A 24,757-nucleotide genomic window follows, 5' to 3' on the forward strand; every position below is an offset into this window, starting at 1 on the left:
GGCCTCAAGGAGACCAGTAGTGGTTGGTGTTGAGCGATGCCCACCAACCCCCATCATGAAAGTCCCAACAGCTAGGTGTAAAATGCCAAGCACACACCGTGTCTATGTAACAGGAAAGCTGGATGGCCAGAGGTGCAACTTTGTCATAGACTCTGCGTCTCAGCAAACCCTTGTGAGCATCAAGGTGTTAAATCACGAAGGAGTACCAGAAGCTATACAGAAGCTTTATGGTGTGACAGGACATTCTACAAGATTGTGGGGACCAGTGTGGGTAACTATTGAGCTCATGGGCACAAAGGACAGACAGAAAGTATACTTGGCTGACATTGAAGACCAATGCATATTAGAATTGGACTGTCTACTACCGAGGAAGTTTGTAATTGATTTTGATAAGATGACGTTTGGGAACAACAAAGGCCAAGTTCCGGTAACTATTAAAAGAGAGGTTGAACTAATTAGGTGCCATCAAGGTGAAGTCAAAGTGGCTGAAGAAGTTGATGATGATGAGGTGGAACCAAATATAGATATCAAGGCAGAACAAGAGAAAGACCAAGATTTGAAGCCAATGATTGATTTCCTAAAAACAAGTGTTTTGTGCCCTGCTTGGGAGAAGGTGTCTAGTCTAAGCCCCGGATTATACAACCATACCTTGTCTCCAGGTTCAAAGCTGACTTCAGTAGATCTCTTATCATAAGTTAACTTCATCGAATCAGCAGACGTCTTCAAGTTTGAACGCACTTGATGGTGAATATCATCCATCCTTTCCGATAACACTTTCACAAACTCTGACACAATTTCAGGCAACTCTTCATAAGGTGGGCATCCCTTGGGTCCCCTTTTAGCACTACATGTACTGCATGTCCTGCACCATTCTTCCACATCTCGCCTCATACCTATCCAGTAAAATCTTTGTCGTAGATGACTCAATGTCTTCCTAATTCCGAGGTGTCCTCCTGTTAAATTATCATGGGATTGACGCAGCACAACTTCCCGTAACTTCCTCGGTATAACTGTTTGCTAAGTCGTCACTTTCCCATCGGTAGTTTCCCATCTCCGTACAAGATTACCATCTGCAAGCTTTAACTGGTCCCATTGCACCCAATAGTGCTTTGTCACAAGGAAGACCAAAGGGAAGTCTCCTAAGTTGTCTTCTCCATGGGAAGGCCCATATGACATAGTGGATCGTCTCTCAGACGTGACTTTCCGGATAAAATGTGGTAGGCGAGGTAAGCCAAAAGTGGTGCATGCCAACAGGCTTTGGCGTTATCACGGTCCAGGACATTTCAGTTGGGACGAATTGGACAACAGAACAAATGACGCTATGAAGATGTGCCACCTGAAGAAGCCACCGTCAAAGAAGAAACTCTACTCAGTTTTGAGAAGGGAAACGATGAAGCTTTTGATGAAGTTACTACCATTGGTGTAACTGTTATCGACGATAGGACTTTTCCTGATGAAGCAGATGAACTCCACATGAAGCAGAAGCCAACAAGACGGAGACCAGTACGGAAGAAGATACGTCCCATAAAATTAAGAGACTTTGTTGAATTGTAATTTTGTGATTGTTTCATTGTAGTGTTTTATTTTTATAAGAATTAAATCAAATAATATTTCTCTAATCATTGAGTCCCCTGGATTGGAAAGTAGTAAGTTTACAGATTTATGATGCTAAAATATGGGGTTCGATTCCTTGTAGTGGACACAGCAGATACCTCTAAAACAAACAAACTTTAATTATTATAGTTTAGTGTATTCAGTGTAGTTAAATTTGCATTGATTTTCAATTATAATTCAAGAATTCTTTCTTTTATTATCATAATATTTTATTTTGTATTCAAAACTATAGTTTTAAAGGGTTATGCTGTCTATGAGACGAGTAGTTATTTATAAGAACAAAGATAAATCTAAGTTTGTTTTTTCTTGGCCATATCATGATTTAAAATTGATTAGTTTTAGGGTTAAATGTAATGGTTAGCTTGAGGACAAACCTGAAACACAGATGAGGTGGCAATGTGATACGTGGACCTATCATACATGATGTGAGAAAAACACGTAAATTTTCAAGATATCAATTTAATACAAAAATACAATACTCTATAACCTGAGCACTTTTTAAAGGTAGACCTTTCTTTTTCAGGGGCAAACTTAATTTATGTGACCATAGTATGTGGTCTGCGTTGATTGTATGCACAAACAGTGAGTTTTGGTGAAGTTGGAAGGCATGGGTTTTAAATTTCCCTTAACATGGTCCCGCATTTCAAGGTACTTATACCATCCAGGAGGAACCATTCCATTTTCACTACCTATTATATGTTTCCACCATCTTTATTAATGCAGGATTTTTTTAATTTAGTGTGTTTCTATACAGTTTTGGCATAAGTACATGTTCGAGAAAAAAAAAGTGAAATCATTTAACTTTAGTTGCTTTTGTGTCTTTGTCATTCTCCGTAACAGATAGTATCTACTTTACTTACGAATATGTTGCAGTAGCTTCGCACATTAGTGTAGGAAAGGATCAAGGACTGTAATGTTCTTCACTGGCTAAATGGATGATGTCTGTGTGTTCCAGCCACCAAATATTGTGGGGACACTATTCAACTATTGGAAAGAAAGGAATTGAGATTTCCTGTATTAGTAAAGATCCTTGATACTTTTAGAATTATACCTGACCAACATCATCAACATATCTGCAGGGAGTAATCTTGAGAAAAATAAGGTGATGATCTACTGACAGATCCAGTAGAAGCAATTGTCTAAGTTTCTACACAGATATGCACACTGTTTTTTTTTTTTTTGTCTGTGAGTGCTTTTCATAAATAAAGACTGTTTTCACTTTCCATCACACGTGTCTAATATTATTATTTCTCACACAACTTAAAACTCAGTTGTTTTTTAAATTCAGAATACTTTGCAAATTTCCTGCTCGATCCACCAGTTATTCAGCAGACTTATCTAATGTTTGAGAGTAAATCAATTAAATTGAGTATTGTCAGCTGGCTGTTTAAACTCAGCACCAGCCTATCCTTGAGTCCACCCATTCCGTGCAATACCTTGCTTGAAACATTTGATAAAACGGTCTAGGACTTCTTTTGTCGTTTCATTGTACAGTGGCGAATTTATCCGAGCTTTCTCACCACTGAAAAGTGCCAAAATACTAGCTTCTCTGTTTTGAAATTGAGTAGGAATTTGACCATTTAAGTATGTGGCACTAAATTTTGTGCAATAATTGTTTGTGTTACAAAGCTACAGAAGAACCATTTATGCATAACTGTCCCTAAGTTTGAACTTATAATAACTAGAGGAAAGGTAACTATTCAATAGTACTCACGCCAATTCTAGGGCTTCTCTTGTCTAATCAATTATTAATATTTGACCATCACTTATAACATGCATTCACGGCGACAATCCTCGCACGCCAACTACTTGTCATACCCGGTTCACGAATTATGTAGCTACATTCTCTATAGTAAACAAATTAAGCGGAAAATAAAAATTAATTCTGTAGTGAAACTTGATTTATAACACGAATGTTAATGTATTTTAACAGTTTCCAATGCTTCGCCAACTTCACAATCGCAATATAAACTAACAACCTTTAAGCAATTATTATTATTATTATTTATAGTGTGTTCGTCGTTTCGTAATTAAATAAGGGAAATAAAATAACGAGTTAACTTCAGACAGTGGCGTTAGAGACACGTGGGTTATGTTTATTGATAATTTATTTTTAAAGTCGTATATACAATCGTATTTCAAGTTAATTTTAAATCTGGGAGATAAAAATTTGTATTTGAAATTTAATAGACCCAATAGTTGTCGATACGCATGTTGTCAATTTAATTAGGAAGGTAATACTAATTGTGTGTAGTTATGGAGTACAGGCCTAAAATTATACTTATAAGTTATAGTAATTTTAGTACAATGATTTAATGGTTCTAAAAATTTAAGGTTTGGTGAGAAACCTACTTAATTAATTTCAAAATACAATAACATTAACAATAACAGCAACTTTTACAGTAGGGAAATTCTGATTTTTAAATGTAAGTGCTACATGATAATAATCTAACACTATCGGTCGAAACATTCTAATATCATTATTAATAATTAAAATCATAACTTTCCTATTGTAAAAATTGCTGTTATTGTTAATATTATTGTATTTTTGAAATAAGACTCACTTTGCATTAAAGTTTAAACAGCTTAGTTTCTGTGTTATTGTTGTTAGTTATAGTTTAGTATCGAGACAAGCATTTTTGGTTCTGTTTTTCCAGTCTAATGTGCAAAATTTGAAGAAGTAAAATACTTTATCATTATGTTGACATTTAGATGTTGAGGTTGTAGAGGAAATATATGTCAATATAGTTTTCCTTGGATGGTAAAATATAAAATAATATTTTATTATTTGGGCAGTCTTAACCATTATACCATGATGTTCTTACCTAACACTAACAGTGCAATGAAATGAAATGAAATTTACTTCCCAACAATTCTACCAATACTAATAATAATACTGTACAGGTGTGTGGGATATTTTATCATGGTGTTGACATATGTGTGTGTGCTGTAATAATTGTGGTTTATCTGTTAATGTTAGACTGCATAGATGGATATTGGGTTTCTGTCAATTTAATTTTAATTTAACTTTTTCTTTATTCTGGAAATGAAATATCAATCAAATTGCAATATGCATTATGTGTAAGACAAAAGAATGAAAGTTGTGGCATGATGTAATGTGTCAAAATTCCCATATGAACAACGCTTAAATGCTTTTAAGTATATTAATTTGGTTACCTTTTAGTTTGTGACAAGTTTATATATATTTGAATAGCAGTATCTACTTATGTGATTTGTAATATGGAAACATACTGGCTGACAGTACCCCATATCATGTTTAGCTGAGAAGTGTAATTTAAAAGAACACTAGCCTAGCTAAGTCAGTAATGGAAAATATTAACCATATTGACTATATATTTTAAAGAATGATGTCTTATTTTTTATACAGTGTTTTAAACTTTCTTTATCCTCAAACAGAGTCTGAAGCTGTACAGCTATCCAGTTAGATCTAGCGCTCTAGTTTTTGTTCACTTTAAGGTGATATGTTAAAACATAAGCAACAGATATAAAACTTGAGAGCAGTTGGGCTAAAACATAAAACAACTAAAGAGCTTTTAATATGAAGAACCAACATTTCAAAAACTTAGCATCTCTCAACATCAAGGATACACCAGTGCAGTATTACAAAGTGTAAATAAGCTTAGTTACATGATAAGTTACATAAATTTATTCATTTATCATGATTTGAAATATTACCACTTTTTAACAGTAATCCTTGTTTCTGTAAATAACCTTTTTCAAAATTTTATTTTCTTAAACAGAATAGAAGTAGCCTGCCAATTAATATAATGGATTTGTTAAAAGTTAACAAAACCCACACATGGTTGATTCAGAAATGTAGTTATGAATATTAATTAACTCTCATTAGTTCAGTTATGCTGTATTTCATTCATTAGCAGCTCTCATTAGCCAGTGATAAAGAATATCTACCAGTGAGGATTTGTATGTTTTTGGGTGTCAACATTGGTGTGATATAGTTTTTATTTTGACATGTATATATATATAAATGTAGTTACATTCATGAAATATAAATATTTATTAATCCTGAAAAGATTTAATTTTTAGATGCATTATTCCTGTTTCTGTAGTTGTATGGAGCTTACAATAAAAGGGGCTGCTGGTTAAATGTATATTAGAATGTATAACATATTTTTTCAAAGTCTTTAGAGATTGAGGGGTAAGAGTACTAGTAATTCTAGTTTATATTATGCAAAATACTTTCTATTTATTTTGTTTTCAATTAGGTTTTGTGTTTACTTACAATCAGTTTTAACTTATAAATATATTATGTTCACATATTCTTATATTTCTGTTTTACAAGTAATACTTGTGTATTTTTATAGGAATAATGCTGAGGTACAGTCTGAAAAGGGCTGGAAAAGCAAAATCTAAGAAAAGAGTATCAAATTTTTCTAAAAGACAAAAAGAGGTTTCTGATAATAAGCTGGTATTGGGAGATGATAATGAAAGTGAAGACCAAGAAGAAAAAGAACTAGAAAAGAATGTACTTGGTGGAGAAAATGATCTATTGGATCATCTTAATATAATTGATCAGGTAAATCTGCACAATAGTAAAAGCTAGTCATTAATATATTCATTTTCATGAAACTAATTGTTCTCTTGAAATATATTTTTCTTCTTGCAACATTAAAATATACCATAAAGTTTTTTACTGTTCTTTTGTATTCAATTTATAAATGAACTATAATTTTTTTTTTAAATAGAGAAATTATGTTTAAATGTATTTGAAAAATGTTTATATTTGTTATAATATGGGAGGAGTATTTGTGAAACTTCTGAAGGTAGCATCAACTTTGAATCCTATAGTTTTAATAGTTTTATACCAGTATGTCCATATCTCATAGTTAAAAATCTTTATATTTTAAAATCTAATTACACAAATTAAAAAAAAGCATTATAAGATTTTAATAATATTCTAAAATTATGTTTAAAATAACCTATTTATCTAACATGAAGGCCTAATCAACTAATATTATATTAACTTTTTAGTGTTAAAATAATAGCAAATTAACAATAAGCTCAAGTGTTTCTGAAAAATGAATTTTTTTTTTGTTTGGGCCAAAAAACTTTCAAATTTAGAAGAGAAAACAAATGGATGATATTTAAAAACATAGTACAGTAATGTATTACAGTTTTCATAAAGGTGAGCAACTTGAAGTTTATAGGAATAAAAATAAAATACAGAGGAATAGTTTGTTACATTACATGTTCCGTAGCTTTCACATATTTTTTCTTGCAGTATTTCATAGCTAACACAACTGAACATAATTTCAAACAAAAAACCATAAATTGTCAAACTTTCAATTTATTTAATTTACTTTTTTTTCATTGTCAACCTTGAAAGGGGATATTTACTGATATGTGTTAAATTTTGGAAATTGAAGAGAATTAGTGAGGTTTAATTGTACTTTGAGTGAGTAAATAAATAGATATTTATAACTTTCACCAAACACATGTTACTGAAACCGAAGAATCTCATAATATAACTTTCACCAAACACGTTACTGAAACCGAAGAATCTCATAATATAACTTTCACCAAACACATGTTACTGAAACCAAGGAATCTCATAATATAACTTTCACCAAACACATGTTACTGAAACCAAGAATCTCATAATATAACTTTCACCAAACACATGTTACTGAAACCAAGGAATCTCATAATATAACTTTCACCAAACACATGTTACTGAAACCAAGGAATCTCATAATATAGGCTTAAGCTCTGTGCCTGATATACTTCTAAAACAAGAATATACAAAATCCATGCTACTAGAAAATTCATAGAGATAAGGAATTGTACAAGCAGAAGTATGATTACTTGACATGTATGTGATAGAGGCATTTCTTAATTTGGCCAATTCTTTTCTGTTTTGTCTCACGTATAAAATAAGTATTTAGTTAAGACAGTAAAAAAAAAGCTATTCAATAGTATTCTTCTTGTGATCACTAAACCCATTTATTGATCATCATGCTTTGTGGATGTTGTTAGTTACTCCAAACACTTTATTTAAAAAATTGTGAATGTTTTCAGTTTTCTGCTGTGTAATTCAGCATGCTGGAATTATAAGCAAATTTGTACATATAAGTAATTTGTGGAAATATTTGTGCATGTTTTAACAACTAAATATAAATATGTTGTAGTTGTTAAAAAGTGATTTACTAACAAGCAACAGTGTTAATCATTTATCTCAGTTGGTAGAGCACTTACATGCATGTGACAGACCTAATGTTGAAATCCAAAGTAAGATAATATATATATATTGAAAAAAATAAATTACCACATCGGTACCCAGCTAGCAGCCATCTCATGATTTTGAAAATATGCCTAAGGACAGGATTTGTTTGTGAGAGGGGAAGAATGTAGTAGTTTGAGTTGTTAAAAAGAGAATTAGTAACAAGTACTGTAGAGCAATTGCTTAACATGTGACAGCTCTCATGTTCAAATCTGCGGTGAGGAAATATGAAAAAATAAAATACCACACAAATTCAAGACTGCCAAAATATGTATTGGCAAAACTTACCATAACTTTATTTTAATACTTATGCTACTGTTATTAAATAGAAGTGATAAAGTTATGTTAAATGATTAAATGGAAATTAAAAAGTCTCAAATAATAACATTTGTTTGAATTAAAAATAATTACTTATTTAGAAATATAGCAAATCATAATATGTTAAATCTGTTCAAATATTTAACATCAGTCTGGGAAAACAAAATGGTATTTTCTTTTATCTCTCAGTGAAGCAATATAAAATGCACTTAAATTAAACAATAGAAAACCTAATTATTCTGCTTTTCAGCCAAATATTACTACCTATAACATTATATTATTACCAATTACATATTAATTTTCTTCCTTAAAAACAAATTCCAAAATAATTCATGCATCTGATATAAAAATTGAAAAACCTTACCTAATCTGTTCAAAAAACTTTCTACATTATTACAATATGTAAGAAAGATTATTTGTTATGTAATTCTTTTTAATTTTTAAGTAAATGTTACAGTAAAAAAACTGTCTCAGAAGTTTTCCTGTTTAATAAAGTTGCAAAACTTGTTATTATTGGTTAATTTGGATTGAGAAAATAGTAGAAACACCAGTGGGTAACAACAAAAATATTAAATAGAGGTTTTATATTATTAATTGCAGTTTCAATGAGAGATTTTTTAATAAGAATTGTCAAATTAAGGTTAGTCAAAGGAAATAGTATAATCTTTACATTTTACTTATCGTTAGGTCTGAACTGGACTAATACTAGTGAAATCAAAATAGCAGGTCACATGAAAGGAAATGAGACTTCCTTATGAGACATTAACCATGTGTGAATGCAAATAATTCAATGTTAGTGAGTTACTGTTATATGTGTGGAATTTGGTTTCCTAATTTTTATAATACTTGTGATTTAGTACTCTGGAATTAATTTATATAATTTATACCATTACTTGTAATGCTCCTTTCTTTATTTGGTTTTTAAATATTATTAATGGATTCAAAATAAGATTTCTCATCTACTCATACAGAAATGTTGCAAGTGATTGATTTCACACTGCTTCTAGTAATGGTTAATTATGGCAGAAGTTTGATGTTTCTTTAAGATTTTATGTTAGAAATATCTTGAAAAACTGTATGTTGTGAAATGTGTTGAAAAGTGGCATATAATGTGTTTAAATACATTGGGACATATGTATGTAGATTGCATAATAATTATGTTGTTTTCTATAATAGTATATACAGCAAGTTATTTTGTGTAAAATTTTGTCATTAAGTTTTAATGTTTTAGTAAGTTAATATGAATAATGCCATAGTAAATACCTCAGTTTTTTGTTTTTTGTTGTTATGGAAAGGAATTCAGACCCAAGCTGTCTTATGATTCTGTGGATGAAAGATTAACAGAAGATGATCAGCGAGAAAAATCTCACAAAACTGTCTATGAAGAAAAACAACCAGCTTGGAATGATGAAGATGACAATATAATCTTGTAAGTTTATACTCTTCTCTTTTTTTTATAAACCTTATACATTTTATTTATTCAGTTTGTATGCTGTGAAGAAAAAATACATCTACACAACACTTGTGTGATTAAACTATATAGTGTGTGATTTAGTAACTGTTATTAATAAATACATTTTTAGATGAATTAATAAGTTCATAGGTGATCTTAAGAACAGCTGCAATGTATCTTTTCAATATTTACAGTTTTATGTGCTGATTGTTTTTCTAATAATGTTATTGCACTGAAACTTGGAATGAAAATTAATTTAATTAACCCGAGTCAGTGTATCTAGACTTCTGGTTGATTGATCATTTAGATAATGTAGGAATATGCAAATATTTATATGATGTACTTTGTACTTGCACATATTTAAGGAGTGTTAAATTCCTCTTCACACAGATATGTGCATGCCACTAGCCTTGAGCTAACTCCCACCTAAATTCACATGTTTAACATGAGCTGTGCTGGTGTATGATGACATCATTATGTGACAATAGCCCTCCACCAGTAGGAGGGAAACACGACCAACCTCCATGTGCAGTAACTCCCCCTAAACACTTGCATGCAAGATAACTTCATTCTTTTCCTCAGCATTACATTGAAAGAACGTGTTGATTTTTCTTGTATATGTTCAATTTACTGAAATTTGCAACTGTAAATGAAACTTTAGTAATGAAGAATATTACAACATTTTAACCTGCTGTGTCTCAAGCTACAGGCCTTTCACTTTTGGCTGTGGAAGTTGCAGTTTTTCAGTGGGCGTTGGGGTTCATCATTTGGCTGGCTGTTTCTTCCAAGCCCAGACCTGACATTTCTTTGTCTGGTGAATCTGGGCAAGATTAAGACAATTTGGAACGGTTTTTTCCACCTCCTTCCTTGGCTGTGCTATACATACTTCCACCTGTGGAAGCCTTTAGGCTGTCATTAGCCTTCTTGGATATAGGGACACAGGTATATTACCTTTTACTTGTTTTCCTTTCTTCACCAGATATTGGGGTCCACGCTGACCAAATTTTTAGACACTTTTACCTTCAGGGTGAGTGGGGGCACATAGGATTTGGAATACTGGAATGGGGTTTGACCATAATACTTCTGTAAAGTTTTCCCAAGCCCATTTGCCCCACCCCAGTTGAATCCTTGCCATACCCTTCAGTTCCATTCTTTCTATCATCTCCAGTCTGTGGTTATTCACAGTTTCTCAACCAGAGTTTAGGAGGACACTGGTTCCCTTATGTTGTTTTTTTTTCCTTTTTTACTATTTGTTAGAGTTCTTTCCAGATTCTTCACCATCCTTGTACTCTGTTCCTTCTGGTTGGAAACTTACAGTTGTTTTCTATGCCTTTACCCAAATCCCATTCAGAACTGTTCTCTATGCCATTTATCCCTCAACCTGTGAATTTAGATGGGAGTTAACTGAAGACTAGTGGAATGCAAATCTCTTAGGCAGATGCATGAGGAACATAACTGTTATGTGTTGTGTTTGGATGTAAGTATCTATCGAAAATACATTTTCAGATTTGGAAAATGTTAACTTTCAGAAATTCATATAAATGACTTGTAATTTAAAAACTTACATGTCAGTTTACTGTTTGATGAGTGTGAATGGTTGTATAATGGCAATTGTTTGAGTTTGGATTCTTCTTATGTTAATATTTTAAAAATATTCCATTAAAATTCTAATAATTGTGTGTATATAATACACTTTTATTTTTGACATTATCAGAACACAAATTGATGGAAAGCAAAAACTTGATGTAGTGCAGGACTTACTACATGATTGAAAGAGCTTTGAATAATTATAAGTTTGTATGATGCCATATGTTTAGCAACTTTACTTTTAACGTAAGTTTTCACTCAACAAGCAAAAATTAAACTAATGGAAGTGATTGGAGAAATGAAAAGTGATCATGTACGACTTAATTGCTGAGATTAGGCAACTTGTGTCAGTTCATAAATGTACTGATATGTATGATAATTATAACTCCTGATCTGTTACTTGTAATTGTGTAGTATATCAGTATTGACACTTATGAATAACACTGTAAGGTTAAAGACATCTTTTTATATGGTTAACAGTTTGTTCTATAAGGTTTATGTAATGATGAGTTTTAAAATTCTGAAGTTTAGAAAAGTGAATTGTTCTAGTATCCATTCTTTATTATTATTTTTATAATGTCAAACTTTTTTGACTACTTCTCATTTGACTGTGGAGAATGAAATTCATAGTATATGTCAGATTCTTCATGCAGACAAAACACTTAAAGCATATAGTGTATCTGCTTGAGAAAGTAGCCTTTATTTTATCAGTTCCTTAAAAGTATTTAAAGAAGTGAGTCATATATTTAGGGTGATAAATTTTATGTAGGTTTTCTATTATTAAAACTGTTACTTTTTAAAATTTGTTTTAGAATGAACAGAAAATCAACAATACAGGAAAAAGTTAACAAGGGAATAGTAACAAGTAAATCACAAAAGTATTCTGAGCATCTGAAAGAAAAGTAAGTATTTCTGTTTCCTTCTGATTGCTTATGGCTCTAATAATATTATTTTATTAACATCTAATTATAATTGAATAAATTTATGATAGTTGTATTATTTTTTTGTGTAGTACAAATCAAGTTTTTATTTTAAATTTCCTTATTTGTGTAATTAAATTAATCGATTGTTTATCATTTTAAATATTTCATATTTAGAAAAAGTTAATTTTAATGAAATAATTTTATTGTTGGTTCAATTTATTGTTGGTTCAATTTATAAAATAAAAAAGACTGCATTTTTTAATTCGCCCTTGTAGCTAAACTTCTTCCAATTTTTTACATAAAAAATCCGCCATTACTTGTGTAGTTTGATTTATAAACACAATCATTTCAATAGAAGTATATTTACTAAATATAGAGAAAAACCTCAATTACATTTGAATATTTTCGTTTTTTATGTTACTTGCATCTAGTTATTATTTTCCTATCAATTTCTGGTAAACAGAAACTCACAGTATACATTCTATTCTATATAACTGTACCATTACCATATTATTCTCTATTATATAACTTCAATAGAAAACTATTAATATTAGTTCCAGGTTTAGTTACTATTTTAGTTTTTACATTTAATTTGTGTCACTTTTATACGTTTTATTAGTGACAAATTAATTATAATTTTTTCTATCAATGTTATAAAATAATGAATAATGTAGTAATGATACAGTGTTTACAATAGAATCTTTAGATTGTGAAAGTATCTATTTAGGAGCTGTCTTCCAGATTTTTGTGAGCCAATAAGAAAAATGGATCACAAAAATCTGGAAGTATCACAGGTCTTTGTGATAGTTTTAAAGCAGTCCTCTAAACACAAGGTATAGTAGGATACAATAAAACTATCTCATAAAACAAAGAGAACATTCATGATCAGAACTTATTACAGAAAGTAAACATTTAGTATATGACCTCTACTAAATTAAATATGTTCCAACTCAGAACAAGGAAAATTTAGAACATTTTTTAAAATATGAAATATACACTACAGGAGATTAAGATGTGTGACATTTGCATACCACAATATAATGTTTGGTTAGCAGTTTTCTTAATTAACTTTATATTTTATGATAAGTGTAAAATGTGTAAGATATGATAATAAACAATATTATGAGTAGAAGTGCTATTTTCAATAAAAATATTGTGTGAGCTCAGTTCCTTCTAAACTAAATTAGATAAAAAAAATCATAAACATATTTGTAGGCATTTCGTTCAATTTTCCAGGTCTTCTGTAATTATTATAGGAGATATAAAGTAAAAATCATGATTCGTAATATAACTCGTTTGAGATTTTCAGCTGATGATATGATTGTAGAAATTGAATACAAATTACAAACATGATTATTATTTTTATTTTTTTAGCTTCTCTTTAGCAAAAAAAAATATACAATAACTAAATATTATTATGATTACATTGTGTGTCTCATTTTACTGCTTAAAAAATATTATAAAAGAAATGCAAATTGGTTCAAAAAGCAAAATCTTAAATCTGACTGGTTTGAATCTTATTATATTTGATGAGAGAATGAGTTTATTTTTCTAAACTTCTTGAGAAACTTAAACTTCTCTCAGGCAACTAACATCATAAACCAAAACATTTTGCTTCATTGACATTTCATTACTTTGTATGGAGGCACATTATGCTAATACAATAGTAAACTGAAAAATAATGATTTAAAAGCATAATGATGCTTATAAGTCATTGTTTGTCAATTTACTATTGAAGCTTCTTTAGTTGGTAAAAGAAAAGAGAATATATGTTGCCTTTTAAATAACTTGAAAAGAAGTTTCATGTGATAGAGGAGGTTCATTAAAGGTAAAGTGGACAAACTTTATAGTTTTGGATTTTATGTTCCACAGTCATCAGCTGTATTCAATGAGTAAATCATAAAGTGCATGATTTTCAGCTTTGTTGTTGACTTGGTTTTAGAACAGTAACTATAAAATCTTGTTCCTTGGGTTTTTGAATTAGTTTATAGTATGGCTGTTGAATGTAAAGTTATGTTTTTCACAATTTTCCTCTATGTTGTAAAAAGTGTTTCAGTGACTTTCCAGATTTATCTGTATAAATTAATGCATGAGAGGTTTACAGTAGAAATAAATTTCATATTTAGATGATTATGTTTGTGTTGTATTACCTCTATAAATTCAAAAACAACAACTTTAGTCTCATTGAAGTGTAGTGGTTAGCATGCTGGACTGTGAATCTGATAGTCCATAGTTTGTTTCCTGTTGTAACTAAAAATTAAAAAAAAATACTCTGCATTTTGGAGTCATAGGTCTATTATAAGAGTGATGCTGAAATCACTATTCAGTTAGAGTAGTCCAAGAGTTGGCAGTGATTGAGTTTTACTTGCTGTCTTCCTGTTAGTCTGTAATTTAAAATTATGATAGCTAGTACAGATATAGCTTTTGCTCAAGCATATGAAACGAAAGAACAATTTTTAAATGTTTTTGTCACATAAAAGTATTTATTCTCTGTATTAAAAATCTGGATAATATACGACTTTCACTACAGATCAAATATAATTGAAATATTGTATTAAAGCGTACGTCTTGTTTACTAATGTGGATAAGTTAAAAAAAGGGATGTTACATTTTACATGTGTATTGCATCAGAACTCATGAGGGCATGATTTTTGATAATGTAACAATGATAGATAAATACATAAACTGCAGAGAAATTATAAAAATATAATTCTCATGATTCTTTTAGTGTGAATTTTTGAATTTTCTAAAACAGATACAAAGTAATTAATATTAATTATGTCTTTTGTCAACAAAAAAAAACTGTTATTGAACTCGATAATTTGTGAAGCATTGTAATAGATAATAAAGGATAATGAATACCAAAGATGTAAATAAGCATTGTATTCTATAGGAGTGGATGTAAGAACAGGTTTTTTGTTTTAGTGTTGACATGGTGAGAAAAATTCAGTTTAAATAGATCACCTAAACACTAAACTGTGGATGGAGTTGTTCAAAATGATTGGTGACAAACATTTTTCAGTGAAAAGTTTCTATCACATGATGCTTAATTTCAAAACCTAAGATTTTTTATCAAACTTGTGCTTCTTTGTGTGATTAAAAGGAACTTATGGTAACTTTACCATCTTTATAAATTTGTTTCACTTGTTATTATAATGTTTTAATATGGAAATTGTCATTTTGTTGTGCTGTGACTATTTATAAAAGTTATTGAAACTTTGGTGTTTCACACATTTTCAATATTCAGCTGTGAAAATGAAAGCAAAGGAAAGATAATAAATCAAAACTGACTCCTGTGACTGCTCATAGGTGTATCTTGTGTTGCGAGAAATAATAATTATTTTTTAATTTGTTTGAATTAGCTTTAAAATATTATTAAAATAATTCTATTTCATTTTTTCATATAAATTGTGTTGGAGATACATTTGTTACATGCTCAGAAGCTTTCTTGTTGTTTGTAATCCATTGTATGCAAGTAAGTTTTAATATCATTGGTTCAGTAATGCAAATACTCAACAAATTACTTAAACATGATAGCTGAAATTCTTAATTTAATAATTCATTAATTTCCTTCCCAGATACATGAAAATTACAAGCCAGCCAAAATGGGCCCAAACTAAAAAGAAGGATAAAAAATCAGGGTCTGATGGTAAGATATATCTGTTAACTTAAAAATAAGATCTGGTTTTTCACCTTGTACCTGTCCTTCAAAATTTTGTAAAAAAAAATATTACCATCATGTTGAAATTATGAAAAATAGAAGTAATTGATGTAAAAAGTTTAATAGTAACATGTGCATGAAAATCAGTTGTTTAAGATCTTCTACCTTAAGTTGAAGCTTATTTAAATAGCAAATATTATATGTTAATGTTATTTTTTTTACTTCTTGCAGATGAAAGTGATGAAGATATTTTGCAAAGAACTGGAAATTTCTTGGTTAAGTCGCAAGTTCTACCCAGTAAGACAATACAAGTACAAAAATGTTGCAATCTGAATGATGAAGCTAGATCACAGGTCAGAACTACAGTGTGCATTATTATATTTGGGAAATTCAGTAACTTAAATACAGTTAAATGCAACTTAGTATTGTTAGTATTTGAAAAGCTAAAAATGGGGAAACATCATCTAGCAATTGTATTAGAAGTTGTTCTTTAATACTTTGATAATTGTTATGTTGTGGACAGATATAGAACTTTGGTTTTAAATCACATTGAAAAAACAACAAAACTATCTAATAGCTTTGAATTTGTATTTTGCAGAGACTAGTTAATGTTTATCATTATTGTAGCTAAAAAAAGATAATAAATGACAATTTATAATTTATTGAGCATATTTTGGATTATTGTGATAGAGAGTTTCAGACTAGTGCAACAACCAACTTGGGAAATATATAAGTGACTGTAGTCAAAAAAATATATATTTGTAATTAGTACTACTAGCTGTGGAATTCAATTAGAAATATTTTCAGTAAACAGCATTTTAATGTAATAATATTGTGCAATAATGCTTACAAAAAAGCATTCACTAGATTTTTCAGTGAAAAATCTTTCATTTTTTGTAGCTCAGAATAGGATAAGTCAGTATGTGTACATATTGTAACATATATTATACAGATAAATAGATAGACAAAAAACATATAAAAGATAGTATTAAAGATATTTTGAGATTGAATATCAATTGTTACCAGAAATAGGAACATTAAAGACACATACATTTTACTTATTTAGATAAGCTATTAAGACTGGATGGGAAATGTTATTTTAAACACCAGGAAGCTACAAGTTAAAAAACAGATTTTTTTTTGTACATGAGCAAAAATATTGAGCATTTTTGTTCTTTTGATAGACCAATAAATGGTGGCAGAATATCTTAATGAAAATAAGTAATCAATTATCATTATATTCTAATATATTATCTTAAGGGATTATTTCTAATTGTGTGTTTAGGTATGTAGCTTGGATTGATAAAAAAACAAAAAAAAAAAACTTGCGAGCTATATGATATCACTTGAGTGAAGACTTTCCCACAATCTGTCGTGAAAAAATCTGAATGTTACCAAGATTGGATTTTAGTTTAACAAAATATACTGAGTATAAGAAATTTGAACTTTGCCTTCAACTTATCGTATGAGTTCAAGAAAATATATCTTAGTTGTCAAAGTAAAAAATATATGAAAAGTGTGTCAGTTTGTCTCATATTTTCATTTTAAACTCCTGGAGTTGTCTGTTCCAGACTGTGGTAAAGAGTGTGGAGTTTCATCCAAAAGCCCAGGTAGCAGTTGTAGCTGATTTTTCTGGGACAGCGACCATTTTTCAGGTGAGAAAAGATACTTTTTTAAGATATTTAATTTATTGTAATGTATTTTCACTAAATTTCACTGAAACAATTTAAGAACTAAAACCTTTAACTTTGGACAATATTTTGGCCCAGATATGTAGTATTGTTTTGGAACTTTAATGATGCAGTTGTATCATACGGTTTTATGAAATCCCTATGTAGTTTTGCATTTTAATTAGGTTAAAATGTGCGTAGTTTTAAAATACAATGCCCATATTTGTTATAAGCTTTAAAATTATAAAATGCATTCAAGTTGGTTAAGATGGGGTTTGTTAACTAAATACAACTTTTATTACAATAGCACCATGAATGCAAAGAAGATCACGAAGTCAGTGAAAAAAGTAAAATTTTAAAATTCATATAACTCCTAATTAGATTTTTAATTGTTAATTCACATTATTTTCCTAGTGTTTAAAAAAATATTTACTTGACAGTAATAAATGGCATATATACTCATTTGCTTTGGCCTTTTTCTGTAGGTTGATGGAAAATACAACTCTAAGATTCAGTCAGTTCACTTTGACAACTTCCCTATCCATGAAGCACATTTTTCAACTGATGGTGAACAGTTGATTACAAGTTCAAGAGAATTTGGTCATTTCTTTTCTTATGATATGATGAATGGGAAGGTTGTGAGGATTCCTTGTGATAAAGGTTTATTATTTGTTTCACATATACTTGAATTAATTTAATATTACTAGATGACTTAAAAAAAGAAAAAGTTTTTAAGTTAGTTTTACATTGATATCTACTATATATGTATCTCCATAAATAATCAAAGGCATAGAATTGGAAAGGAAAATTAACAAATAAAAATAAACTATAAGTGAAAAGATAAAGATGTTAAATTATGCACACGAGACAAAGAAGAATATTCTATTGAATTTCTAGGAAGAGTTAAAAGGTGTGTACATATTTCCATTTGTTAATTTTAAACATTTCATTGCACTGTAGGTTCATGTTAATAGATAGTTAGTGATATAGTACAGAAAATGAAAAATATCTTAAAAAACTTTTGATATTCATTTATGAGGTTCTAGAGATTATACAAATGAAATGTGAAAACTGTAAGATAAAAAATAGTATTTTTATACTTCATATAAAAATCACTTTGCAGGTGAACTATTCAGTTGTTGGGATATGATAGCTAATATCAACTTAAACACTGTTGTTGGGATATGATAGCTAATATCAACTTAAACACTATTGTTGGGATATGCATAAGATGTGTTGGTTTATCTCTGGAAATCTGAGCTCTCAGCTTGGGCAATGGCTGTGTGTGTTGGAATATTCAGAAGTGGATTAGAGGTATTTTTATTATACTTGGTCTTCCCAGTTTGGACAGTGGCTGTATGTATTGGGATATTCACAAATGCAATACCAGGTAATTGGATAGTCATTACACATCTACTGGAGAGGTTTGATAGATTTACAAGGTGAAAGTAAGGGCTGACCTTTGAATAAAGATGGTATGATTCTGACTATCATGCTTTTATGTAATTCTGTTTGAAAGCTAGGTTTAATTAGAAGTTTGAATGCTAGATGACTTATCTACGTTATTTCCAAATTGCATTGTAGATTAAAAGTGTTTGCTGCATTTTGTATTCCTTTTTTTTTGTTCATATTTCTTGTTTTCTTGCAGGGTGTTTGTGCTGAAATCAAAACATTTGAGGACTTATTGGAAATGACAGAGCATGATCTTAAAGATATATTACATAAGTACCATGGTCGAGATGAAGACATCAGACGACTTCTTATTGCTATTAGGAATCTTAAAAAATTTACAGGTACGATAAGCAGTACGTATCATGCCAGTCCAAAGCATATCTCATCGAGACTTGAATCATTAATTATAATGTTTTTTATTTTATTCATTGCCTGAAATTTACTAGCACTGAGTGTTATAAGAGAAAAGTTTGTCATATAAACAGATTTTACAGTTTCTGTTGAAATGTTTGTCAGAGAAAATATTAATGACTTTAAGATGTTATTATCTTTTGATACCACTGAAGTACACAAGTGTAAATGTTAACCCTACAGAGATGGGTCTTCCTATGATCACATTCAAAATTTTATTGAACTATTATTTTATGAATGTTTGTTAATAAGTTTGGTATCAAATTGTAAATTATATTTCAAAATTTAGTATTATACATTAGTTAATTTTTAATTTAAAAGTAAATATTATGAAAAAATCTATTGATTTTTGTGCGTCATATGGTATGTTGAATACAACATTGGTTCAAATTAGATGTTTGTGATGTCCAAATACAAAGTCTGTAGTTTCTTACGAATTAGAAACTCAAATTACAAGCTAGAATATAAGATAAGAACCTCCTATCTTTTCTATTTTCTGAGATATTAATATATATTTATTGAATCAACCAATGTGGCCCTGCCTACCTCTTCCATTTTTGAAAATACTTGCTTACGTATCCCTGCTTTGCCCAATGACGTATGTATAGCCCATTGAAAGCTCAGAATGTCCCCCTAGTAGTTTTCTCAGCCTCTGCAAAGTATTTGCATGGGAACTCTTTCTTTTCTTGCTAGATTCCAAGTGTTAAGGTAAGACATTATTGAGCTCAAAAAATCATATTTTTTTAGACCCAAATACAGCTTAGTTACTAAGCTTAATAAATTATTGTGGAATTCTGTGGTTATTGACATTGTGAGTTATGATTTTCTTGTTATTTCAAAATGCATATATAAAACCTAAAATAAATTATTTTGTTTTACATACTTCATGTGAAAGTTCATAAGGCTTAGCAACTAGTGGCAAGCAGCAAATGAGTACAAAGTTCATAACTAGAAGAGATAATTGTTTCTATGCTTCTTTATTTACTGTCCTATGTTTTAAGAAATATAACTGAAATTTAAGAACTTGTTTGTAAGTAGTAATAATGAATATACTTATATAATGTATTATAATTGAAATGTGACTGGTCCAATAGAACAAGCCATGACAGGTCACTTTATAAAAGCTAGTTTTATATTCTTTGATATGGTAATGTAAGTGCACGTGTGCCGCGTCATTACAAATTCTGTAATATGACTATTTTACAAAATACTGTTCCACTACAACACAGCAAAGACAGGTCACTTTGTAAAAGCCAGTTTTATATTCTTGGATATGGTAACATGAATACATGTGCACAGCATCATTACAACTTCTGTAACGTTAGACAGGCATGGCTGAAAGGTCAATCAAATTAAAAATGATAAATATAAATAGATATATAATGTTACGAGATTTAAGCTATTTAGAATATACATTTATGGTTTCATGTTACAAGTTGTAGCCATTCTAGAATGAAAAAAGCATAATGTAAATCTTATTTCCTAATTTTTTATCGTGGTTAAGACGTTGATCAATTCGACCAACCCCATACAAAAATAAGATAGAGAAAATAACAGATAAATATTTCCTAAAAAAATCGTTTGATTATTATCTGGAAGTTATAAAGATTTTACATGTGAAATTTGAAACTTTTCTGATGCATAAATGTATTTTAAATCTTAAAATCAAAATTACTTTTCATGTTGGATAGTCGATATTCGAAATGAAAAATGCATGAGAAAAACATTACTTAAAAAAAAAATCGTAAATCTTAATAAAAAATGTCTGCTAGTTTGCATATGAAAGCCTTATATTGTTTATTAAAAATATGCACAATTTTGTGAACGTGAGCTTACTGTATTAAAAGTTATAGCATGAAAGCTATAACAAGCACAAAATGGTTACGAGATCAGTCTCTGGGACTGAATCTGTAGTGAAGAGAGTTAAAGAAGTTATTTTATACATAATTTATAGAAACTGCAGCAATAGTTGTAGTGAGAGTATCTCACTATACAGTACACTCCCTGTTTTTACTTGTATTAATATGATTATACACACATGTTAAGTGGCCCGGTTATTACTTTATAATGAAGTTTATTTTTTATGATTAAAGATCTTAAAATTGTATGTGATCTTTAAGTGTGTTTTGCTATCAGCCAGCCAGAAGTACTCTGATCACTGAAGCAATTTACAGTCTCAGAATCTTTATCAAATAATGTACATTTGTGTTCCACAGAAAAGCAAATCCGAGGTGAACCATCGAATGCATGTGATCTGGATCTTCACTGGGAATCATGGGATAGAACAGATAGAACCACTCGATCGTCAGTACCATCAGAAGAATTGTTGAAGTGCACTCCTGTAAAACCACAGAGTCCTCCTGCAGTGGGAGTAAAGCATGCTAACCAAGCCAGCACCCCTTCACTCTTTCACAATTACTCTTCCTCGGCTCTTCTTCAGACACCGCTTTCCAGTAATAATTTACAGTCCTTAACAGCACCAGTAATCAAAGAACGTCGATACACGCCTCCACCAACGCCCCCAATTCTTGGAAAGAAAGGAGATAAAAAATTTCCAACCACACCACCTCCAACCAAGAAGCACCAGACAAACCTCTTGCCTGAAGCTTTTCCACTTACCAAGAGTAAATCACATGAAGAACATTTAGCAAACAGGATAGAGCCTTTGGACTCGGCAGTTCTCAGGTGAGAACCTGGGAATAATACAAAATGATTGCTACACTTGCATATTCTTTTTTGTACACATCAGTACTGTGGTTCAGTTTTTATATTCTTTTGATTGTTTTCTCAGTTTTGTAATTAACTCATTCAAAGTAACATTTATATAGTGACAGCTTTTTCTTATCTTTAAATCATTTTTTAATCACTAATTATATTTGGTAGTTGTGGATAACATGGAACCTTTTTTTCACTAGCTTAATGAATTGGAATTTGTCACTTCATTAATATTAATCATTAATACTTAAATGGAATCACTTGAAGGTTTTAAGTCACACTTTCAAATATAAGACAAACTCTAAGGAGTAATAATTCAACAAGCCAAATTTTCAACCATGGTTTTATCAATAACACTGACTGAAAGTCAAGTACCTTGAATCTGAGTAGTTTGTGTAATGTTCAGTAACTGATGGGAAAAGAAAATTCTTTCTAATAGTGCTGCTTAAAGTAACAGTTATTGATTAAATTCAGGCAAGCTATTTCATTAACTAAAAATTTGCCCTGGCTGTTAAATGTGAAACTATTGATATTGGATATCCACTGCAAATTGTTCTGTTTTATCTTCATTTTTTCAACTCTGTTTTGCTCTACTTCTTATTGAGATTATGATAGGAGGCTTTTGTCCATCTGTAGAACCAAGTTTAACTGATTTGCATCTGGAAGGAGTGTATTGTGCATGTCAGTTATGTTAAACTCACCTTTTTTTGCTGAGACTTGGGATCTGTGATTGGCTGTTGTCAAGATGCCTTTTTTTTTGCAGTTACTTGCAGCTTTATTCTTTTTGATTGGCTGCTGCCGTCCTACTAGTTCCCTGATTGGTTTGTCCCTTGATCTTCTGCCTTATAATGCAGTATTGGTGAAGATACAGTTTTCATAGATTGAAAATCCTTTACATCCTCTGAGAATAAAGGTTACTGCCCAAAGAAAACAGTTGGCCTGACCATCTTTACTACCACCAGTTGAATTTATCAATCAATCTATAATAAGCATTTTCCTGGGCACAAATTTTATTGATCAATCTGTTACAAGCATTGTTCCTGGGCACAAATTTTATTGATCAATCTGTTACAAGCATTGTTCCTGGGCACTAATGTTATCAATTAATCTGTCACTTACATTGTTCCTGGGCACTAATGTTATCGATCAATCTGTCACTTACATTGTTCCTGGGCACTAATGTTATCGATCAATCTGTCATTTACATTGTTCCTGGGCAATAATGTTATTGATCAATCTGTCAAATACATTGTTCCAGAACACTAATGTTATTGATCAATCTGTCACATTGTTCCTGGGCACTGACATTAGTGATCAATTTGTCACTTACATTGTTCCTGGGTGCTAATGTTATCAATCAATCTGTCACTTACATTGTTCCCGGGCGCTGACATTATTGATCAATTTGTCACTTACGTTGTTCCTGGGCACTAATGTTATCGATCAGTCTGTCAGTTACATTGTTCTTGGGCAATAACGTTATCGATCAATCAGTCACTTACATTATTCCTGGTGTTAGTGTTATAAATCACTCTTTCACCTGCTTTTGTTCTTGGCACAAACGTTATTGATCAATCTGTCATTTACATTGTTCCTTGGATGTTAACAATATGTACTAACTGGTTATGATCTTTATTCTGTATTGAACATAAAACTATTAGCTGATATGTTCCCTAGAGGGAACAAGTGCAAAAATAAATATACTGGAACATGGACACTAAATCTAAGATTCTGTTTGACCCTGGAGTCGTTCACCATTTCTGTTTGGTGTACAGATATTAAATTTTAACTTTTTTTCTTCATGAATTACCCTAAATAAGTGTCAGAAAAGGACAAAATCTCAATTTTAAAATAGTTTTGATTTAAAATTATTTAAATATTTAGAATTGACATGTAAAATTGCCTTAAAAATTTGTGGCTAGAGGAAATCCTGTCTTCAGGTACAATGATTTATGAGTAAGTTATTTTGTTCATCCTAAACTGTTGTATGTAAAAAATGCATCATACAGGAAAAGTAGTTCAAAACCTGTAACAACCTGAAAATAATATGATTAATAGAGTTGTGGGGATTCTTTTCTACATATTTCCACAAGACTGTTATATTAAAAGGACTGAATTTTTATTGATAGTATATTATTTTATAATGTTTTCAAACCACAAATTTTTAAATAAAGTTAACAAACTTTGTTATCCCAAATACATCAACAATGTTAACCCAATTACTCCTGGCTACTCTATTAGAGAGAAGGTAACGTTGCTGTGGTCATATTTAATTTCAAAAATATAACTAGTGGATGAAACTATTTAAAATTTGACAAAAACGTTCCTAAAAGTATGTAGTTTCAGAAAAATAAAACATTTAATTTTGATTCTTTCTACTATTTCTAAGAACAAATTCATTATTTAATGTAGTTATTTGCACTGGCACTAAGTGTTTAAGTTGATATTAGCTATCATATCCCAACAACAGTGTTTAAGTTGATATTAGCTATCATATACCAACCAACAGTGTTTAAGTTGATATTAGCTATCATAAACCAACAACAGTGTTTAAGTTGATATTAGCTATCATATCCCAACAGTGTTTAAGTTGATATTAGCTATCATATCCCAACAACAGTGTTTAAGTTGATATTAGCTATCATATCCCTACAACAGTGTTTAAGTTGATATTAGCTATCATATCCCTACAAC

At 30.3% G+C, this 24,757-nt stretch overlaps 2 protein-coding genes across 4 annotated transcripts in view; both read left to right on the forward strand.

Moving 5' to 3' along the window:
• The first annotated feature begins 3,659 nt into the window (after nt 1-3,659).
• The window catches only part of LOC106459202 (U3 small nucleolar RNA-associated protein 18 homolog), a 36,185-nt gene continuing 15,087 nt past the window's right edge, over nt 3,660-24,757 (forward strand). The window contains exons 1-8 of one of the 2 annotated variants that reach the window (XM_013918802.2): nt 3,660-3,699; nt 5,958-6,169; nt 9,487-9,620; nt 12,044-12,133; nt 15,733-15,803; nt 16,047-16,168; nt 17,387-17,470; nt 17,971-18,145. In XM_013918802.2, the coding sequence (XP_013774256.1) occupies nt 5,963-6,169; nt 9,487-9,620; nt 12,044-12,133; nt 15,733-15,803; nt 16,047-16,168; nt 17,387-17,470; nt 17,971-18,145 (883 nt within the window). In that variant the 5' untranslated portion in view covers nt 3,660-3,699; nt 5,958-5,962. Of the gene's footprint in view, nt 3,849-5,957; nt 6,170-9,486; nt 9,621-12,043; nt 12,134-15,732; nt 15,804-16,046; nt 16,169-17,386; nt 17,471-17,970; nt 18,146-24,757 lie in introns of both variants that reach the window. The other variant, XM_013918801.2, reaches the window with a different exon arrangement.
• On the forward strand, nt 19,134-24,397 carry LOC111085719 (kinase suppressor of Ras 1-like). 2 transcript variants are annotated; one of them, XM_022385637.1, is made up of 2 exons: nt 19,134-19,290; nt 21,565-24,397. In XM_022385637.1, the coding sequence occupies exons 1-2, from the start codon at nt 19,176-19,178 to the stop codon at nt 22,035-22,037; spliced, it is 588 nt and encodes a 195-aa protein (XP_022241345.1). In that variant the 5' UTR covers nt 19,134-19,175; the 3' UTR covers nt 22,038-24,397. The 2 variants fall into 2 exon arrangements, with proteins under 2 accessions (XP_022241345.1, XP_022241346.1); XM_022385638.1 differs by having other exon boundaries at nt 19,134-19,278.

The sequence above is a fragment of the Limulus polyphemus genome, unplaced genomic scaffold (assembly GCF_000517525.1).
Source record: "Limulus polyphemus unplaced genomic scaffold, Limulus_polyphemus-2.1.2 Scaffold574, whole genome shotgun sequence".
NCBI classification, from domain to species: Eukaryota; Metazoa; Arthropoda; class Merostomata; order Xiphosura; family Limulidae; genus Limulus; species Limulus polyphemus.